General features: G+C 51.0%; 2 protein-coding genes across 3 annotated transcripts in view; one reads left to right on the top strand and one right to left on the bottom strand.

Annotated features, from left to right (window-relative positions):
- The window catches only part of PHETA2 (PH domain containing endocytic trafficking adaptor 2), a 49,251-nt gene that overhangs the window by 8,398 nt on the left and 21,472 nt on the right, over positions 1–19,381 (bottom strand). The gene's annotated exons all lie outside the window — the stretch shown is intronic.
- On the top strand, positions 4,855–17,991 carry NAGA (alpha-N-acetylgalactosaminidase). Of its 2 annotated transcripts, none has more exons than XM_032270194.1 (10): positions 4,855–4,964; positions 5,347–5,438; positions 7,860–7,995; positions 9,184–9,355; positions 9,833–10,010; positions 10,314–10,408; positions 10,983–11,144; positions 13,351–13,548; positions 15,295–15,438; positions 15,950–17,991. In XM_032270194.1, exons 2-10 carry the CDS (start codon positions 5,423–5,425, stop codon positions 16,082–16,084), a joined length of 1,236 nt encoding a protein of 411 aa, XP_032126085.1. In that variant the 5' UTR covers positions 4,855–4,964; positions 5,347–5,422; the 3' UTR covers positions 16,085–17,991. The 2 variants fall into 2 exon arrangements, with proteins under 2 accessions (XP_032126085.1, XP_032126086.1); XM_032270195.1 differs by having other exon boundaries at positions 4,898–4,964; positions 5,354–5,438; positions 15,950–16,520.

The following is a 19,381-nucleotide window of genomic DNA, read 5'->3' as shown; positions in this document are numbered from 1 at the left end:
GTAACAAGAGCGAAACTCCATCTCAAAAAAAAAAAAAAAAAAAAGCTACAGAAATTAAAATCTGGCCCTCAAACCCCACAACAGGAATTAATCAACCTCACCTTCAAAGCACTCAATAACAGGGAAGGGGCCGTCTGGAAGCAGCACATCTCAGAACTTAATCACATTGGGGCCACCCACCCCACCCTGCCTTCTTTGCAAGGACCTGTCTCCTCGGCCACCATAACTGTTGTGGGAATTGACGGCAGGGCCTCCAGGCCTCTCACAACTCCCCGAGTCTGGTGTCAGTTAGGCCAGCACTCCTTTCCACGTTCTTTCCTAATCATCCCCACTTGTCCAGTTCCCCTGTTAGGCTGAGACACCCCGGCAAAACCGTCTGCCTCCTTAACTGTTCCTGGGCTACAGCCACGCCTCATTGCCACCCTCCTCCCTGAACCCGTACCTCCCTCAATAGCTCCCCTTATGTCCCCCTACCTTAATCTTAGGGTACGGGACACCACCTCCCCATCCCTTGCTACAAGTCACTCACCCCTCATCATCCCCTTAAAACCTAACCACTCTTACCCCGCCCAGCGCCAGCACCCCATCCCACAACAGGCTTTAAAAGGCCTAAAGCCTGTTATCACCTGTCTATTGCAACATGGCCTTTAATTCCTACAAACTCTCCTTACAAGTCCCCTGTCCTAGCTGTCCAAAAACCAGACAAATTCTACAGACTAGTCCAAGACCACCGCCTCATTAATCAGACTGTACTTCCCATCCACCCGGTTGTACCAACCCCTATTCCCTCCTATCTTCCACACCCTCTTTCGCAACTCACTGTTCTGTTCTTGACCTCAAAAACGCTTTTTTTCTAAAGACCAAATTTCTTCCCTGTCTCTTATAATCCTTCACCAGTATACACACGCGCTCCCTGCAAACCGCATCCAGTTAGTTTCCCAAACCCCAACCCCATTCACTAAACAATGGCTTCTGTCCTTCCTGGCGTTGGAGGATACTTTCGCCTATGGATACCAAGTTTTGCCCCTCTAACCAAAGCACTTTATAAATTTACAAAAGGAAACCTATCCGACCTCATAGACCAAAAATCCTTCCCCCATTCTTCCTTCCATTCTTTAAAAAAGGCCGTAGAGACTGCTCCTACGTTAGCACTCCCCAACTCCTCTCGACCATTCTCTCTACGTAGCAGAAATAAAAGGCTGTGCCATCAGGATTCTTACCCCGGAGCCGGGCCCACAGCCCACAGCCTTTTTATCCAAACAACTTAACCTCACAGTCCTGGGCTGGCCCTCATTCCTATGCGCAGCAGCAGCTGCCGCCCTGATGCTCTTAGACTCCCTCAAAATCACAGGCTCCGCCCCACTTACCCTCTATAGATCTCACAACCTCCAAAGTTTAGTTTCCTCTTCACACCTCACACACTTTCAGCCCCTTGCCTTCTCCAGCTTTATGTAGTCGCCCTTCCTACTTAAACCACACCTCAGAAAATTTCTGTTTCCATTATTTTCTGTCTAACTGTGCTCAAATTCACTGCACTCATTTATTTTTACATGCCCTGCTTCTGTTTAGGCTGCTGGTTTACACTTTTCCTCCCGGCAATCACAGCTGATATTTCACTCTTAATCCGGCCCCCGTTCTCTGCTCGTCCTCAATCTTGTTCATGTGGGTGAGTGGTTACTTACAGATACCGCAGGCCTTCTCATACACCAGGAAAACAAAAGCTCTCCCTCTGCACAGTTACCCCACCAAGCCCCGCTACAACCTTGAACAGCCGCAGCCTTTGCTGGTTCTCTTGGCATTTGGGTCCAAGAACCCAGCACCCCCTAGAACACTTTCTCACCTTTTCAGTTTACAGCGCCAGTTCTTTCTGTCTAAGCCAAGGACTTTTTTTCCTCTGTGGTTCTTACATCTGCCTTCCTACCAACTGGACAGGCACTTGTACCCTAGTTTTCCTTAAGCCCAAAATTCAGTTTACCAACGGAGACGAAAGCCTCCGGGTTCCCCTTGTGGTCCTGACATGTCACAAGGGGGTCATTCCATTGACCCTCTTACGCGTAGGGTTAGGAGTTACTAGTGCACTCGGCACAGGTATAGCAGGTCTTACCACTTCAATCGTCTCCCTCCCTAGCCTCTCTAACGATTTCTCTGCTAGCATTGCAGAATTAACTCAATCACTATCCCTTCTTCAAGCTCACCTAAATTCCCTAGCTGCAGTTGTCCTCCAAAACCTCAGAGGTCTTGATTTACTGACTCCTGAAAAAGGAGGTCTTTGTCTATTTCTTGAACTCCTGACCTTAGATGATCCGCCCACCTCGGCCTCCCAAAGTGCTAGGATTACAGGCGTGAGCCACCACGCCCAGCACTGTCTTTGTCTATTTCTAAATGAAGAATGTTGTTTTTATGTACACCAGTCTGGCTTTGTATATGATGCCATCAATAAATTAAAAGAGCCCAAAAGCTCACTAATCAGGCAGATAACCATCTGGAGCTGGCTGGACTGGCTGGACACTCTCTAATGGAGTCATGGCTTCTTCCAGTCCTTAGTCCTCTGCTACCTATGTTTCTCCTTCTCTTATTTGGACCCTGTGTTTTCCAGTTAATCTCTCAGTTCCTACAAAATCGTATACAAGCAACAAGCAATCAGTCAATATGACAAATGATCCCTCTAACAACCCCACAATATCACCCCTTGCCCTGAGGTCTCCCAGCAGTCTAAATTCTTTACCATTTTCAGGTGTCCACACCGCTCCCAATCCCACTTGAAGAAACCCTGAGAAACATTGCCCCATCACCCCTCTGTGCCAGTCTCCCTAATAGTCCACTGCCCTCCACTCTTCATTTCTTTTTCCTCTATATTACTACTATAAAAAGACAGGAATGTAAGGTCTGACGGAGCTAAGAACCTCAGCCCACCCGCACCCAGGTGAATAAACAGCCATGTTGCTCACACAAAGCCTGTTTGGGGGGGTGGCGGGGAATCTCTCCATTCAGAGTGTGTGTTTTAACAGTGTAAATCTGGGAGGCTGTTGGTCTAGACAGTGCTGTAAGGAGGGACCTGAGCGATTTCATTGCTGCTCCGGCTGCTGTGGAGAGAATCCATGTCAGTGGAAGCTGAAAACCAGTGAGGAGCTTGCTGCCACGATCCAAACGAGATGTCATAAGGGCGGCGAGAGAAGGGAGGGAGAGGCAGCGGGATTTAGAATGGCTTTTGAAGGTAGAGAACACAGGATTTGCTGAGGGGCTGGATGTGGGGCGTGAGGGAAAGAGCAGGCAGGACTGTGCAGTTTTGGCTTGTGCACCTAGGAGAGTTATCATTTTCTGAGATGTGGGAAGTGGCCGGTACGTGGTCTGGGTTATGTTTGAGATGCCCAGTGGCCATCTGAGTGAAGGTGCTGTTGGGGCTCAGAAAGCGATGCCTAAAAATATGGCACTTGGGCGTGCTGAGTACTTTGAACCAAAGTACTCTGGAAGAGCCTCAGAAGCAAAGTCTCTCTCTCTGACCTCCTGCCCCCCTTCTTTTGCTTTTCTTTCTCCTGCAAGGCAGGCCATAGAAACTAAAATTCCTCCTCCCCAAGGTGAGTTATAGAAACTACAAATGTTACTGGAAACATCCCCCACCTTTCTGTCAGACCTAGCCATAAAGGAATCCTCTGACCTACCCTGTCTAATACTAGGTCGTAAGACTCTCATTCCAGAAGCGGTCTTGCCCTCTTTCCAGGAGGAGGGAATGCCACACAGAGAGAACAAGAAGAATCTGAACAGACAGACCTTGCTGGGTTTCCACACTCAGCTGTTATCATTAAACCATTCCCTTTTGTCTAATCGCGTTTATACACAGTTGTCCATTCCTTATTCCTCTTTTTCTGTTGCCCAGGCTGGAGTGCAGTGACACAATCACAGCTCACTGCAACCTCGACCTCCTGGGCTCAAGCAATCCTCCCACCTCAGCCTCTCAAGTAGCTAGGACCACAGGAACCTGCCAGGCTAATTTTTAAATTTTTTGTAGAGATGGAGTCTCACTATGTTGACCAGGCTGTTCTTAAATGTCTGCCCTCCTGCCTCAGGAAGCGATCCTCCTGCCTCAGCCTTCCAAAGTGCTGGGATTACAAGTGTGAGCCACCGCACCCGGCCAGGACTGTCCATTCTTCATCAAACTGAGACATAAAGTTTTCCCTAAATATTTGGGTCTTCTGAAGACTCTCAAGTCATATAAAACATTTGAGTAAATCAATCTGTTATGCTTTTCACTTGCTAACCTATCTTTTGTTTATAGGAGCGTCCGCTGGGACCCTTGGGATGAGTGAAGAAAAATATCACACCTTTCTGCCCTTACAATCCCAGAACAAAGCATTTGGCACCTAGCAGTTTCTCAATAAATACCTGATGAATGAATAAAGAAAGAAATAGCCGAGCCCGTGCAAGCAGTCCCTGACCCTCAGGCAGGGAAGGGGAGCCGCCTGCTTTGCTGCCTCCCACGAACTTTCCTTGTAGACTATTAATACTCGACTTCCATTTTCCCAGCAGCTGGCGGGGGCCTTGCTTGAGGCAGTCTCTCATTTCCTCTGCACAAAACCCTCAGCAGGTATTCACTGCACAGACGCTTACTGAGCGCCCACGGTGAGCCTGGCACGATCCTCGCCCTCGTGGTCCCCACAGAGATGGAAGGGCAGGCCTCGTGGGGTGCGGACCACAAACGACATCCAGTCCCAAACCCGGTCTGCCAATACCAGCCTCGCTAGCGCGCAGGGCGGGAGCCCAGTGGGGCGGGGCTTAGGGGGGCGGCCGGAGGGCGGGGCACTGGGAGGGCGATCCCGTAGTGGGCGGGGCACAGCGTTGCTAGGGGGATTCTGATAGGTTGCGCGGAGGGTTGTCCTCGTGAGGCCCCGCCCCACTGGAACGCTGCGGGCTTCTCAGGTTACAGGATTGGAGACAGTAGCTACCGCGGGACTGAGCGCTTCTGAAGGGTAAGTACGGCAGGCGGTGACTGTGGTTTTGGGGGGCCCAGGGCAGGAACCCAGACCCGGATGGGAGTCCGGAGCCTGGCCCCAGCCCCACCCCTCCGCTCTTCCTGGACGACCTTGAGCCAGTCACTGCCTTTTTCTGAGGCCAGGCCGCTCCGAAGGCGGCCAGTGGGCGCTCGGGGCTCCCACCACTGCAGAGAGACTGAGGTCTGACGTCCAAGACACATTGTTTAGTATTTATGAAGGAAGAACTCAAGCTCCAGGAAGTGATGGCTGGGGATAGGGCAGGCAACTTGGGGACGGAGTGTAGGATCCACGCCCAAGGTTGAGGGTGGCCGGGCTAGCCAGGCAGCCGTGACCGCAGTGCTTTTCTGACGTTTCTTAGCTTCCAGAACCCAACACATACAACTGATACTCGCAGAGCAGACCTGGTCAGGTCCTCGGACGCTGCGTCCAGAGCAATGCTGCTGAAGACAGGTACCTACACCGGCTGGGGTGGTTTGGGAGGGTCGAGGTGAGTGCTGCAAGGAGTGCTTTGACTGGCCCTTCTTCCCTAATGTGGTTATGTGGGGAGACAGGTTCTTCTTTTTCTTGGAGCTGGTCAGGAAGGGAGAAGATGCTTGCCCATTCAGGAATCAGTTTCCCTTCAAAGAGGTCCTTCCTTTCTCACCTCCTCTTCCTTAAGTCCAGAGGCTCTAACTGATGTGATATCAACATGTGCGGAGAACGGCCTGTACAGTCCCTACAGATAAGGAAACATCTTACAGATAAGGAAACTGAGGCCCGAGGGAGAAAAGGGAAAAGTGAGCTGATTGTGTGTCTGTCCTGGCTGGCTTACTTCTTTTTTTTTTTTTTTTGAGACGGAGTTTCACTCTTGTTACCCAGGCTGGAGTGCAATGGCGCGATCTCGGCTCACCGCAACCTCCGCCTCCTGGGTTCAGGCAATTCTCCTGCCTCAGCCTCCTGAGTAGCTGGGATTACAGGCATGCGCCACCATGCCCAGCTGATTTTTTGTATTTTTAGTAGAGACGGGGTTTCACCATGTTGACCAGGATGGTCTCGATCTCTTGACCTCGTGATCCACCCACCTCGGCCTCCCAAAGTGCTGGGATTACAGGCGTGAGCCACCGCGCCCGGCCTTGGCTTACTTCTTAAGCCTCCCTGAGGATTCTTGAGGGTCTATGATAGACAGCAAAGAGCTCTGGACTGGGGCTTAGGAGACCAGGAGCCTGGCCAATGGTCCCAAACGATTTTTCAACCTTACTGTGGTGTGAAATTGACACATACTCAGTAGAAACCACAGTACCCATACAACCATTCCATTCACTTTCTGTATTCAGTAAATTGCATGAAATATTCAACAATTTATCATAAGATAGGCTTTGTGTTAGATGGTTTTGCCCAGCTGTAGGCTAATGTGCCTTGTTGGCACTTTTTTTTTTTTGAGACAGAATCTCACTCTGTCACCCAGGCTGGACAGTGTGCTGGAATGCAGTGGTGCAATCTCCACTCACTGCAGCCTTCCCCTCCCAGGTTCAAGCAGTTCTACTGCTCAGCCTCCCAGTAGCTGGGATTACAGGCACACGCCACCTCATCCAGCCAATTTTTTTGCACTTTTAGTAGAGATGGGGTTTCACCATGTTGCCCAAGCTGGTCTTGAACTCCTGACCTGAGGTGATCCCCCTGCCTTGGCTTCCCAAAGTGCTGGGATTACAGGTGTGAGTCACTGCGCCTGGCCTGTCAGCACTTTTAAGGTAGGGTAGGCCCAGCTATGATGTTTGGCAAGTTAGAAGTTAGGTGTATTAAGAATATATATATATATGTATTTTTCATTCAATACACAGGTGCTCAACAGGTTGCTTCCTCCATATTAAGTATATTTTTGACAAAATATTTTCTTTTTTTTTTTTTTTTTTTGAGACGGAGTTTCACTCATGTTACCCAGGCTGGAGTGCAATGGCGCGATCTCGGCTCACCGCAACCTCCGCCTCCTGGGTTCAGGCAATTCTCCTGCCTCAGCTTCCTGAGTAGCTGGGATTACAGGCACGCACCACCACGCCCAGCTAATTTTTTGTATTTTTAATAGAGACGGGGTTTCACCATGTTGACCAGGATGGTCTTGATCTCTTGACCTCGTGATCCACCCGCCTCGGCCTCCCAAAGTGCTGGGATTACAGGCGTGAGCCACCGCGCCCGGCCTCAAAATATTTTCTTTTTTAAAAAAATTATTGAGACAATGTCTCCCTCTGTCACAGCCCAGGCTAGAGTTTAGTGGCACGATCTCAGCTCACTGCAACCTCCGCCTCTGGGGTTCAAGTGATCCTCTTGCCTCAGCCTTTTGAGTAGCTGGGATTGTAGGTGCACACCACCATGCCTGGCTAAGTTTTTGGATTTTTAGTAGAGACAAGTTTTCACCAATTGGCCAGGCTGATATTGAATTCCTGACCTCAAATGATCCACCTGCCTCGGCTTCCCAGAATATTGGGCTTACAGGCGTGAACCACTGCGCCCAGTGATATTTTCAACTTACGCTGGGTTTATGAGAATGTAGCTCCATAGCAGGCCTAGGAGCATCTGTATAGTTAAGTTCTGTATATGGGATGGGAGGAGCTGATGGGGGGTATAGTAAGGAAGTAGCTTCAAGTGTTTGTTTTGCTAATTCGAGCACTGGTGATGGCCAGACCTCAAACCACTGCCTGGCCCAGGCACCATCCTCCTACTTAATGCTTTGCAGGAGCCAGTCATTGCAGGAAGAATGGCTAAACCCAAGAGACCAGTTTCCCTAATATATAGGCAGGCAGCCTCTGTAGGGCTGAGCAACATACGGATAGGGTGGGATGAGGGCTGGAGCTGTGGGGGCCACTGGCAGTCACCATCCCCTCCTCCCTGGCCCCCTAGTGCTCTTGCTGGGGCATGTGGCCCAGGTGCTGATGCTGGACAATGGGCTCCTGCAGACGCCACCCATGGGCTGGCTGGTCTGGGAACGCTTCCGCTGCAACATTAACTGTGATGAGGACCCAAAGAACTGCATCAGGTAAGGTCTGCATCCACCTGACAAGCCTTGCCCAGGGCCCTGCAGAGTGGGGTCAGGAGGTGGAGGGTCGGCCAGAAAAGAAGGCAGGGTCATAGTTCTTCATCCCAAAGACTGCAGACAGAAGTCACTTAGACTGTCAGATGCCTAACCCCAGCCTAGCCCCATGACCTACCTGGGGCCTCTATAGGGACTGTCAGGCCCCAACCTGGTCATGAGGCAGAGACCTTACAGGGCCCCAGCCCATGAGATAAAAAGGTCAGGCCAGGCCCCCTGTAATTCTCCTGACCCAGTCCTGCCTTTTGGCCTGGGGCCAAAGGCCCTGAGGACCCAGCCCATGAGATAACTGTTAAAACGTCAGGCCAGGCCCCTTGTCTGGGAGGCCTGGGTCAGTGGTTTGGCTTTGGGCCAGCCACACCTTTCAAGCCAGCTTGCTTATGGCTCATGGCACAATCCTTGGTGGTCATTTACACCGATACCTGGCTTAGGCCTCAGCAAGGTCATGGTTTTTTGAGACAGAGTCTTGCTGTGTCACCAGGCTGGAGTGCAGTAGCACGATCTTGGCTCACTGCAACCTCCATCTCCCAGGTTCAAGTGATTGCCTTGCCTCAGCCTCCTGAGTAGCTGGAGCTATAGGCATGCGCCACCATGCCCAGTTAATTTTTTGGTATTTTAGTAGAGATGGGGTTTCACCATGGCCAGGATGGTCTCTATCTCCTGACCTCGTGATCTGCCCACTTCAGCCTCCCAAAGTGCTGGGATTACAGGCCTGAGCCACCAAGCCCGGCTGGTCATTTTTTTTTTTTTTTGACACGGAGTCCTGCACTGTCACCCAGGCTGGGGTACAATGGTGCAATCTCTGCCCACTGCAGCCTCCCCCTCCTGGGTTCAAGCGATTCTTCTACCTCAGCCTCCTGAGTAGCTGGGATCACAGGTGCATACCACCACACCCGGCTTTTTTTGTATTTTTAGTAGAGACGGGGTTTCACCACATTGGCCAGACTGGTCTCTAACTCCCGACCTCATGATCTGCCCACCTCAGCCTCCCAAAGTGCTGCGATTACAGGCATGAGCCACCACGCCCAGCTCGGTCATGGTTTTTATAACCCAGAGTCAATCAGAGCTAAGGCAGGGTGTGGGTGAGGACTGAGCTGGGTCCCTGAGCTGCCCCATCCCTCTGCCCCTCACTAGTGAGCAGCTTTTCATGGAGATGGCTGACCGGATGGCACAGGATGGATGGCGGGACATGGGCTACACATACCTTAACATCGATGACTGCTGGATTGGTGGGCGTGATGCCAGTGGCCGCCTGATGCCAGATCCCAAGCGTTTCCCTCATGGCATTCCCTTCCTGGCTGACTACGTGAGCTGCACCCCAGCCCTGCCCTTGGCCTCAGGGCTAGACTGCTCCTTTCACCCTACCTTGCTTAGGGCTCATTTACATAGTCCTTGTTTGAGATCTCACAGTCTACTGTGGGAAACAAATGAACGCTGACTTTGGGCCGGCTGTGGTGAGTGAGAGCCAGAAAGAGCATCTTACTCAGCCTGGGATTCCAGGAAGGTTCCCTGGATGAGGCAATTCTTGAGCTCAACCCAGAGAGATGGCATAGGAGGCAGAGAGGATGGCAGGAGCAAACACCTAGGGGCAAGAAACAGCTGCTGGGAGGTATGTGTTGGGGGAAGGGTGGGCCATTGTGGGCAGAGGCCCGGCCAGCATGCTGGGGTCCTCTCCTTTGGTCAGTGGGAACCACTGAAGGTTTAATGGGGCCCAGTCAGATGTACCTTGAGGAGGCTCCCTGAGGGTCCTGCTTGAGACCACTATGCCCTCAAACCCCCATAGGTTCACTCCCTGGGCCTGAAGCTGGGCATCTATGCAGACATGGGCAACTTTACCTGCATGGGTTACCCAGGCACCACACTGGACAAGGTGGTCCAGGACGCTCAGACCTTTGCGGAGTGGAAGGTGGATATGCTCAAGCTGGATGGCTGCTTCTCCACAGATGAGGAACGGGCCCTGGGTGAGTTATGTAGCTGGCTGGGGCACACAGGGAGACAGGGAGGGTGGCTGTGGAGACCCACCAGCGCCAACCTGGCTGAGCTTCCCAATTCCCCTCACCTAGGGGTTAGGGGGATTGTGGCTCCCAGGTTCCCTATATATGGGGTGGCAGCATAGCCCACCCCGGAAGCGTTTGAGGCTCTGGGTACGTGGGGAGGCACCTACTCTTCGGAGCCTGTTTCCTCACTCACATCTGCTGGGAAAAGGTTTGGGCTGAGGGCCCAGACTGCCTCCTCAGGCCTGAAACAGGTTGGGCTTTCTCCAGGGTACCCCAAGATGGCTGTTGCCCTGAATGCCACAGGCCGCCCCATTGCCTTCTCCTGCAGCTGGCCAGCCTACGAAGGTGGCCTCCCCCCCAGGGTAAGCCATTCTGCACCCTGCCTGATGGCACTTCCCTCAACCAGGCCTCCTTGCCTCCTCAGTGCCAGGCTTCAGGGAGGTGACCTTCCAGAGCCAGGACTATTCTCACCACAGATGCCCCCATGCTGATCTGTAGGTGTCTACAGACCTACATAAGTACCTGCAAAGAGCGGGTGGGCTCAGCCAGCTCAGAGAGGTGTGTGTTGGAGGGAGAGGCAGGCCTTAGAGAAGAGGCCCTTGAGAGGTGGGCTGAAGGAGTTGGCATCTGAGGCAGGAGAGCCATCAGTGCTGGCACACAGCACCCAGGATCCCAGGAGGTGCCCAGTGGACAGGAAGACCCAGGAGGGCAGGGTAGGCTTCTGGCACCAGCATGCACAGAGGGGAGACTCTGGTAGCTCCAGAGCAGGGCACTGTCTCAGAGGCCTTTGTCACCCTGAGCAAGATGATGGGACCTGTTCTCTTCCCCCTTCTCCACCCTCTGTGTCTCCCGCTGAGTCTCCCTAACTCCTGTGTGGGTCTCTGGGCTGCAGCGTGTGATTCTGGTGCTGGACTCCACCTTCCCCTTGACATCCAGGTGAACTACAGTTTGCTGGTGGACATCTGCAACCTCTGGCGTAACTATGATGACATACAGGACTCCTGGCAGAGCGTGCTCTCCATCCTGAACTGGTTTGTGCAGCACCAGGACATACTGCAGCCGGTGGCCGGCCCTGGGCACTGGAATGACCCTGACATGGTACCAGGATGGAGGGGGATGTCCCTAGGCCCACCATCTGTGAAGACCCTACTCCCCACTGCCCTGTGCTCTCTTCCTCCCTGGAGGCTCACTGCCAGGTTCTAGGTCAGCACTTCTGAAATGTGTCCCTGAACTGGCTGATTTAGACTTGACTTAGCTGTTTTCCAGGGTCCTATCCCCCACGTTTTGGATCAGAAGTTTCAGGGGAAGAACCTGGGAATGCCCACTGTTAAGCATACCCCCCCACCCCGCCACCCCAGGCAATTCTGATGTTTCTGAAAGCTCAAGAACTTGGTCTGTAGTGACCCTGGAATAAGATGTTATTGCTGTGCAGGTTGAAGATCATGACCTTGCTATTCCCGGTGCCTGGAGTGCCCTCCCCCATCTGCCTCTGATCCTTTTGTCACTGCCCTACCTGGTCCTCCACAGGCACAACTCGCCCTCACAGTCCTGCTTCTAGCCCTTACGTTTTATCTCAGTCATTGCCCTGGGCCATTTTGTTTTTGCAATTCATAGCTTTATAGTTATCTGTTAGTCAACAAGCATTTACTACTTGATTGATCCTATGATGATAAGAATTACAAGTGCTAAGCTAGGCAGAGGGAACAGCCTAGAGGAGCAAGAGCTGGCCTACTGTGGAGTCCCAGCTCTAGCTCTGCCACTTGACCTTGGGCAAGTAACTTCATTTGTTCTGTGCCTCAGTTTTGTCAATTGGAAATAATAGTAGCTACCTTATGGGGTTGTTTTGAGGGTTAAAATAACTCTAAAATGCTTGGGACAGTGATGGGCACAAAATTCTTGTCACTAAGCCTGTAGCTTATGTCCCGACTATGGACTGCTTGCCCTGGGGTTAGGAGTCCCCCTTGGTCCATTCAGCTGTGGCTAAGGCAGGTGGTTGTGGCCAGTGGTAGGTGCAGGAACTTTGTCCAGTTCTGTTTCCTTCCACTGTCACCCTGGAGCATTTATTGACTTGACCTAGTTTATAAGCTTTTTGGCCAGGTGCAGTGGCTAACACCTGTAATCCCAGCACTTTGGGAGGCTGAGGCGGGTGGATCACAAGGTCGGGAGATCAAGACCATCTTGGCTAACACAGTGAAACTCTGTATCTACTAAAAATACAAAAAATTATCCAGGTGTGGTGGCATGTACCTGTATTCCCAGCTACTTGGGAGGCTGAGGCAGGAGAATTGCTTGAACCCTGGAGGTGAAGGTTGCAGTGAGCCGAGACTGCACCACTGCACTCCAGTCTGGGCGACAGAGTAAGACTCTGTCTCAGAGGGGAAAAAAAAAAAGGTTTTTGGCCGTGCGCGGTGGCTCATGCCTGTAATCCCAGCACTGTGGGAGGCCGAGGCGGGTGGATCACGAGGTCAAGAGATCAAGACCATCCCGGTCAACATGGTGAAACCCCATCTCTACTAAAAATACAAAAAAATTAGCTGGGCATGGTGGCGCGTGCCTGTAATCCCAGCAACTCAGGAGGCTGAGGCAGGAGAATTGCCTGAACCCGGGAGGCGGAGGTTGCGGTGAGCCAAGATCGCGCCATTGCACTCCAGCCTGGGTAACAAGAGCGAAACTCCGTCTCAAAAAAAAAAAAAAAAAAAAATGCTTTTTGACAAGAGGAGCCTATATGATCATCTGAACCACCTGTGATGTAGTGGGGGCATAACCACCTCTGTGGTTTTTTGAGTCAGAGTCTCGCTCTGTTGCCAAGGCTGGAATGCAGTGGTGCAACCTTGGCACATTGCAACCTCCACTTTCCAGTTCAAGTGATTCTCATGCTTAAATAAGTAGCTGGGATTACAGGTGCACACCATCACGCCTGAGTAATTTTTATATTTTCTGTAGAGATGAGGTTTTGCTATGTTGGCCAGGCTAGTCTCTAACTCCTGGGCTCAAGTGATTCACTTGCCTCAGCCTCTCAAAGTGCTGGGATTACAAACATGAGCCACTGCACCTGGCCACCTGCCCACCCACTACTACTGATTGTGTTCTTTATGGAAAATAAAAGCTGATACTTCGATAGAAAGTGACTTGAGTCCCCCAGGACCACACAGCTGGAGAATGGTGTTTGCTGAACCAGGCCTCCACATGCAGCCATCTTTCCCCAATCCTCACCTGCTCTTCCTCGGCTACAAGTTTGGGGATGGTCCCTGTGTCTACCTCCTTGAGGAGATCAGAGCTGACTACTCCTTTTCTCTGTCCTCAGCTGCTCATTGGGAACTTTGGTCTCAGCTTAGAGCAATCCAGGGCCCAGATGGCCCTGTGGACAGTGCTGGCAGCCCCCCTCTTCATGTCCACAGACCTGCGTACCATCTCCGCCCAGAACATGGACATACTGCAGAATCCACTCATGATCAAAATCAACCAGGATCCCTTAGGCATCCAGGGACGCAGGATTCACAAGGTACTAGGGTGGAGAGGGAAGGAAGGGGAGGGCTGAGGAGCTGAGCTCCCCTGAGAGAAAGGTTGACAGCATCACCTGGGGGAGATACTTGGAGGGGTTACAGGAGTTGCTTAACCCCCAACCAGGCATACCCCTTCTGGTTGCATATGGTTGAGGACTCTGCTAGGAGCTGCTCCCACGGTCATCCTCTTGCTGAGTGAAAGCAGGACCAAGCAGGACAGCTCAAGGGAGTCAGGAATGAGAGGCATCAGCCACATAAGGGCACACAGGAAGGGTGAGGCACAGGGCTTCTATACACCTGTGATGGCCTGCAGAGAACTTGGACTTCCCTGCAGAGGAGGAGGAGCTGGGTTTTTTGTTTTTGAGACAGGGTCTCACTCTGTTGTCCAGGTTGGAGTGCAGTGGCACAATCTTAGCTCACTGCAGCCTCCACTTCCCAGATTCAAGCAATTCTCATGCCTCAGCCTCCTGAGTAGCTGGCACTACAGGCGCCCGCTGCCACACCCAGCTAATTTTTGTATTTTTAGTAGAGACAGGGTTTCACCACGTTGGCCAGTCTGGTCTCGAACTCCTGACCTCAGGTGATGCACCTGCCTCAGCCTCCCAAAGTGCTGAGATTACAGGTGTATCTCCACCAAACCTGGCCAGGAGAAGCTGTTATAGCCAAAGAATACTATGACTACTATTGGCAGCTATTTATTGAGTACCTACCATGTGCTGGGAGTTCTAGACACCTTTGCTGGCTGGCCAGCAGGGTAGGTATCTTACCATTTTACAAATGAGAAAAATGAAACTTCAAGAATCTGAGTAACTTTATCCCAAGGCTACATAATATAAACAAGACTGGACTTCACTGTCACCTCAAAGCCTTCGCTTTTTTTTTTTGAGATGGAGTTTTTTTCCTCACTCTGTCTCCCAGGCTGGAGTGCAGTGGCACCATCTCAGCTCACTGCAACCTCCAACTCTCAGGTTCAAGCGATTCTCCTCCCTTAGCTGCCCAGGTAGCTGGGATTACAAGTGTGCGCCATCACACCCTACTAATTTTTTTGTATTTTTTTTTTAGTAGAGACAGGGTTTCATCATGTTGGCCAGACTAGTCTCAAACACCTGACCTCAGGTGATCCACCTGCCTCAGCATTGCAAAGTACTGGGATTACAGGCATGAGCCACCACACCCGGCTGCCTTTGCTCTTTACGAAATCCTGGACTCTGGTAAAAATAAACCTACAGAACTTCAGAAGGCACCTATAGAACTGGTGATGCCCAGAGGAAGTAACAATTCCCTGCCAGAGAGGCTGATGGGTAGAGCTGCGCCTGGAGAACCTTCTGGAGGATGGGAGTTCATATCCAGCTCCATTCTCTGCCCTCCTGGAACAGAGTTCACCCCACTGGACAGCACACTCCAGGCCAGCACTGGCAGCTGTTTGAGGGGGGGCACTCATGTACTACTCTGTCGCTGCTTCCCTGTTTCTGCATTTATCCCTCTTGTTGTCCTGTGAGCTTCTGGGGCAGGCCCTCATGCAGCATTTGTCTCAGGGTGCTAGCATGGGGGCTGGGCTCCAAGTAGGTGTAGATGAGTGTCTGCAGAGTCAGGGAAGGCAGGCAGGTAGGGTTAGATAAGCTGGGGTGCTGGAGGCACGTGGCATCCTCCGTAAGCCTATGTGACCCAGTACTCAGGGAGGGTCAGGGAGGCAACTGTAGGGCCTGAGTAAGGGACCCCAGCCAGTAGCTACCTTCTGTGCCCAGGAAAAATCTCTTATCGAAGTGTACATGCGGCCCCTGTCCAACAAGGCAAGCGCCTTAGTCTTCTTCAGCCGCAGGACTGATATGCCTTATCACTACCACTCCTCCCTTGGCCAGCTGAACTTCAGTGGGTCCATGATGTATGAGGTGAGTGTCCAGCTGCCTGTAGCTACCCACCTGGGCTTCAGATTTCCCTGGGAGGGCGTTATGGGAAGGTGGTTGTTCACACATGGCCTCCCCTGAGCCATGGGCTTAGGGCCTCTGGCAGGTGCCCATGGGGAGCTGCAGGCACTGAGAGCTGTAGCCGGTGCCATGCTCTGTACCAGTGTTTTCAACCTATGCAAACAGAACTGCTGCACTTAAGTCCCATTAGCCTCTAGGGCTGTACTCCTCCTCCCACGGGTCAGCCCTTGCTGGCACATTTCTCACAGTTTTCCATGGGCTGGGGCTTTCTCCATGCCTGTGCTTGGGCATTTGTTGGATTTGCTGGTAGAGACATGATAGAGATTCAGGGCTCCCACTTCTGTAGGGCATACTGGAAGCCCAGCACAGACGGGCCAAAGTCCAGGCAGAAGCCTTCTACATCCTCTGGGGGGGGGGGGGTGCCTCTGTGCATCCATTCTCATAGTGGCATTGGTGATGTCCCTCCCCATTGCAGGCCCAGGATGTCTACACAGGTGATATCATCAGTGGCCTCCAAGCTGAAACCAACTTCACAGTGATCATCAACCCTTCCGGGGTAGTGATGTGGTACCTGTATCCCATCAAGAACCTGGAAATGTCCCAGCAGTGAGGAGCTGGAACATGTGACAGGCTGTGGTGGCACCACTGAGCCCAGACCATGGAACTCTGGCATGCCCAGGGCACGTGGGCAGGTTCTCTGCTCCCCAGGCCCCGCTTGGTGACTGACCCCATCATACCCAAAGTGCAATCTCAGGGCCAGGTTCTATGCCCTGCCCTCTTGGAAACTTTTCTTGGGGCAATTTTCCTGTGGCCTTCCTGGCTTCTACTTTGTGCAGCCCCTCAGGTGTTGCTGAGCAGCTCGCAGCCTCCTGAGCCCCATGCCTATCAGGACTCTAGCCTCTGACCTTGTTGTTGACTCTGAAATCAGGATATGGAATTTTTCAAATTAGTAGAGAGATCTGACCTCAGGAACACCCATGAATTGTGTGATCAGCTTTTTTACCCATAGAAGGCCTTTCAGGCTGATACCACCTGGGAGTGAGGATCAAAAAGGAGACCTTGGCTCCCTCGGGTCACCAATAAACCTGTGAAAGTTGTTGTAATCAAGTAGTTGTAATATGGACCTGGAGCACCTTTAGTTAGGGACTCTGGTGGCACTGCACAGAGTGCTGCATTCAAATCTCACCTCTATGGAAGATGTATAGCATCTTCTGGCCCCTCTTTTTCCAAAGTGACCTGAAGATTGTACTTCCTAGGGATGCCAGATTTGCCTCCACTAAGGAGCTGCCCCTGCTGTGCCTAGCATGGTGGCAACACAGTGAGGCCAAGTAGCCATGCTCCCAGGCCCTGTAGCTTGTGCTTTGCCCAGGAGTGCCCCTGGCCCAGCATCTCAGCCTGCTCTTCTCTCTGGTGGCTCCACTCCCACCCCTACTTCTCTCCCTTTATTTCTCTCCCAACCTGGCTACAGAGGTTTATATTCCCCAGATGTGTCCACAAACCTGTCCAGGAGTTGTGTCTTAAAACTGATTTCCTGTTCCTCTTCCTAACGATAGGGGTAACAGTCAAAGTTGAAGGAATGATGGGCTCTTGCCTATCTTGCTTTGGTCCTTATTTCCCAAGCCCTCCTCTTTTAGCCAAGGCTATAGCATATTTGTCTTCCCTGGTGGCTCTCTCCCCTTTGGAAAGAGCTGGTTGGCAGAGCAAGCTAGCTAGGTCCTCCTTGGGTTTTAAATGTGGGAGCACCCAGTGCCCCAGGCCTTGCACTCTCCTGCTCAAAGACTATTTTCTGGGTGGATCTCCCACACTCCTCAGGGTTCTGAGATCCTTGTATTTAGGGTATGGTGTAAAAACTTATACGTGCACATTTTGTTACATCATTTAAGATGACTGGACCTTCACTGGTTAAGTATAGAGTCACCAGAGAAAATTTCTTTCTGCAGTCGATGTCTTGAGGCTGTTGAGAAACTCAGGACAGACGCCTACCTCATCCCAGGCCTCTGTCCTTGAAGGCCTGCCCCTCTGTGCACAGTTCCAGATTTGGGTCTTGCTCATAGTGCTGTTCAAGCAAAATGGAATAGTCTCAGTTGGGAACACCTTCTCTTGCCAGTTCCACGAAAGCTTTCCCACAACTCTGAGATATGGTGGAGTATCTAAGTTCAGACCATGGACTTGTGAGTTCGGGGCCAGAGTTGAGCCTGGACTTCACCAATTAATTCCCTCACCTTTCAGCCCAAGATAGCTACATGTCTTTACTTGCTGTTTAAGTTATCCTTTTGTCCTGGGGGTGCCCCATGGATCCTATCTCTTCACCTTTCATTCTTTCAACACACATGCTATCTATCTCCCAGCTGTTTATTCCCTTTTATTCAAGGTCAGTTAGGAACGAAATTTTTTTTTCTCAGTTCAAGACAGACTTGTTTGGACCCAAGGTACCCTTTCTCTTTTTAAAAGCTTTTTATCATAAAAGCTTTCAAATTCAAAAGCAAAATGGTAGAGTGAACCTCCTTATACCCAGCATCCAGCTCCAACAACCATCAAACTTGTACCATTATTTCATCTCTCTTCCTGCACATGCTCCTTTGATGTGTCAGCTTGATTATGTGAAAGGAAATCTCAGAAAACCCTAAAAACCACTATGTATCTCTAACAGATGAGGGCTTTAAAAATATACATATGGGCTGGGTGTAGTGGCTCATGCCTGTAATTCCAGCATTTTGGGAGGCCGAGGCAGGTGCATTACCTGAGGTCAGGAGTTCAAGATCAGTCTGACCAACATAGTGAAACCCGTCTCAAAAAAAATACATATATATATATATATATGTATGTGTGTATATATATATATATACACACACACACACACACACACACACACACACACACACACACACGACCTTAGTATAATTTTCCTATCTAACAAAACAATTTTAAAATGAGTTTATGCTCAGTTTTTTTTTGTTTTTTTTTTTTTTGAGACGGAGTTTCACTCTTGTTACCCAGGCTGGAGTGCAATGGCCGGATCTCGGCTCACCACAACCTCCGCCTCCTGGGTTCAGGCAATTCTCCTGCCTCAACCTCCTGAGTAGCTGGGATTACAGGCACGCGCCACCATGCCCAGCTAATGTTTTGTATTTTTAGTAGAGACGGGGTTTCACCATGTTGACCAGGATGGTCTCGAACTCTTGACCTCGTGATCCACCCTCCTCGGCCTCCCAAAGTGCTGGGATTACAGGCTTGAGCCACCACGCCCGGCCTATGCTCAGTTTTTGCCAGCTGTCTCAAAAATATCTCTCTATAGTTTGTCTGAATCAAAATGGTCCAGTGAGAGCCAATGAAAGTTTGCTTCCTTCATAAAAGCATTGAAAAACCTGCCACACACTATAAGAATCAACTTTCAAAAAAAAACAAAAAAAAAAAAATAAAAAAAGAATCAACTTTCAGAGAACTCTGGAAATTCACCAAAAGCTTGCAGCAACCCAGAGAGCTTCAGCTGAAAAAAAATAATTTTGATGAATTCCAGTAGGAACAGCTAGTTATGTGGTATTTTACATTATCAGATTTTAAATCAGCTATTTTAAACAACATATTCAAAGAGCCAAAGGAAGCCATGTCTAAAGAAATACAGGAAAGAGCCAGGCGTAGTGGCTCACACCTATAATCCCAACATTTTGGGAGGCCAAGGCAGGGGGGTCACAATGTCAGGAGTTCGAGACCAGCCTGGCCAACATTGTGAAACCCAGTCTCCTAAAAATGCAAAAATTAGCTGGGTGTGGTGGCGCGCACCTGTAATCCCAGATACTCAGGAGGCTGAGGCAAGAGAATCACCTCAACCTGGGAGGCAGAGGTTGCAGTGAGCTGAGATCATGCCACTGCACTCCAGCCTGGGCAACAGTGAGACTCCATCTAAGAA

Source organism: Sapajus apella, unplaced genomic scaffold (assembly GCF_009761245.1).
Source record: "Sapajus apella isolate SASKATOON/1434 unplaced genomic scaffold, GSC_monkey_1.0 scaffold205, whole genome shotgun sequence".
Lineage (NCBI taxonomy): Eukaryota > Metazoa > Chordata > Mammalia > Primates > Cebidae > Sapajus > Sapajus apella.
Note: the sequence above shows the minus strand (reverse complement) of the source record. Positions and strands in the feature narration are given on the sequence as shown.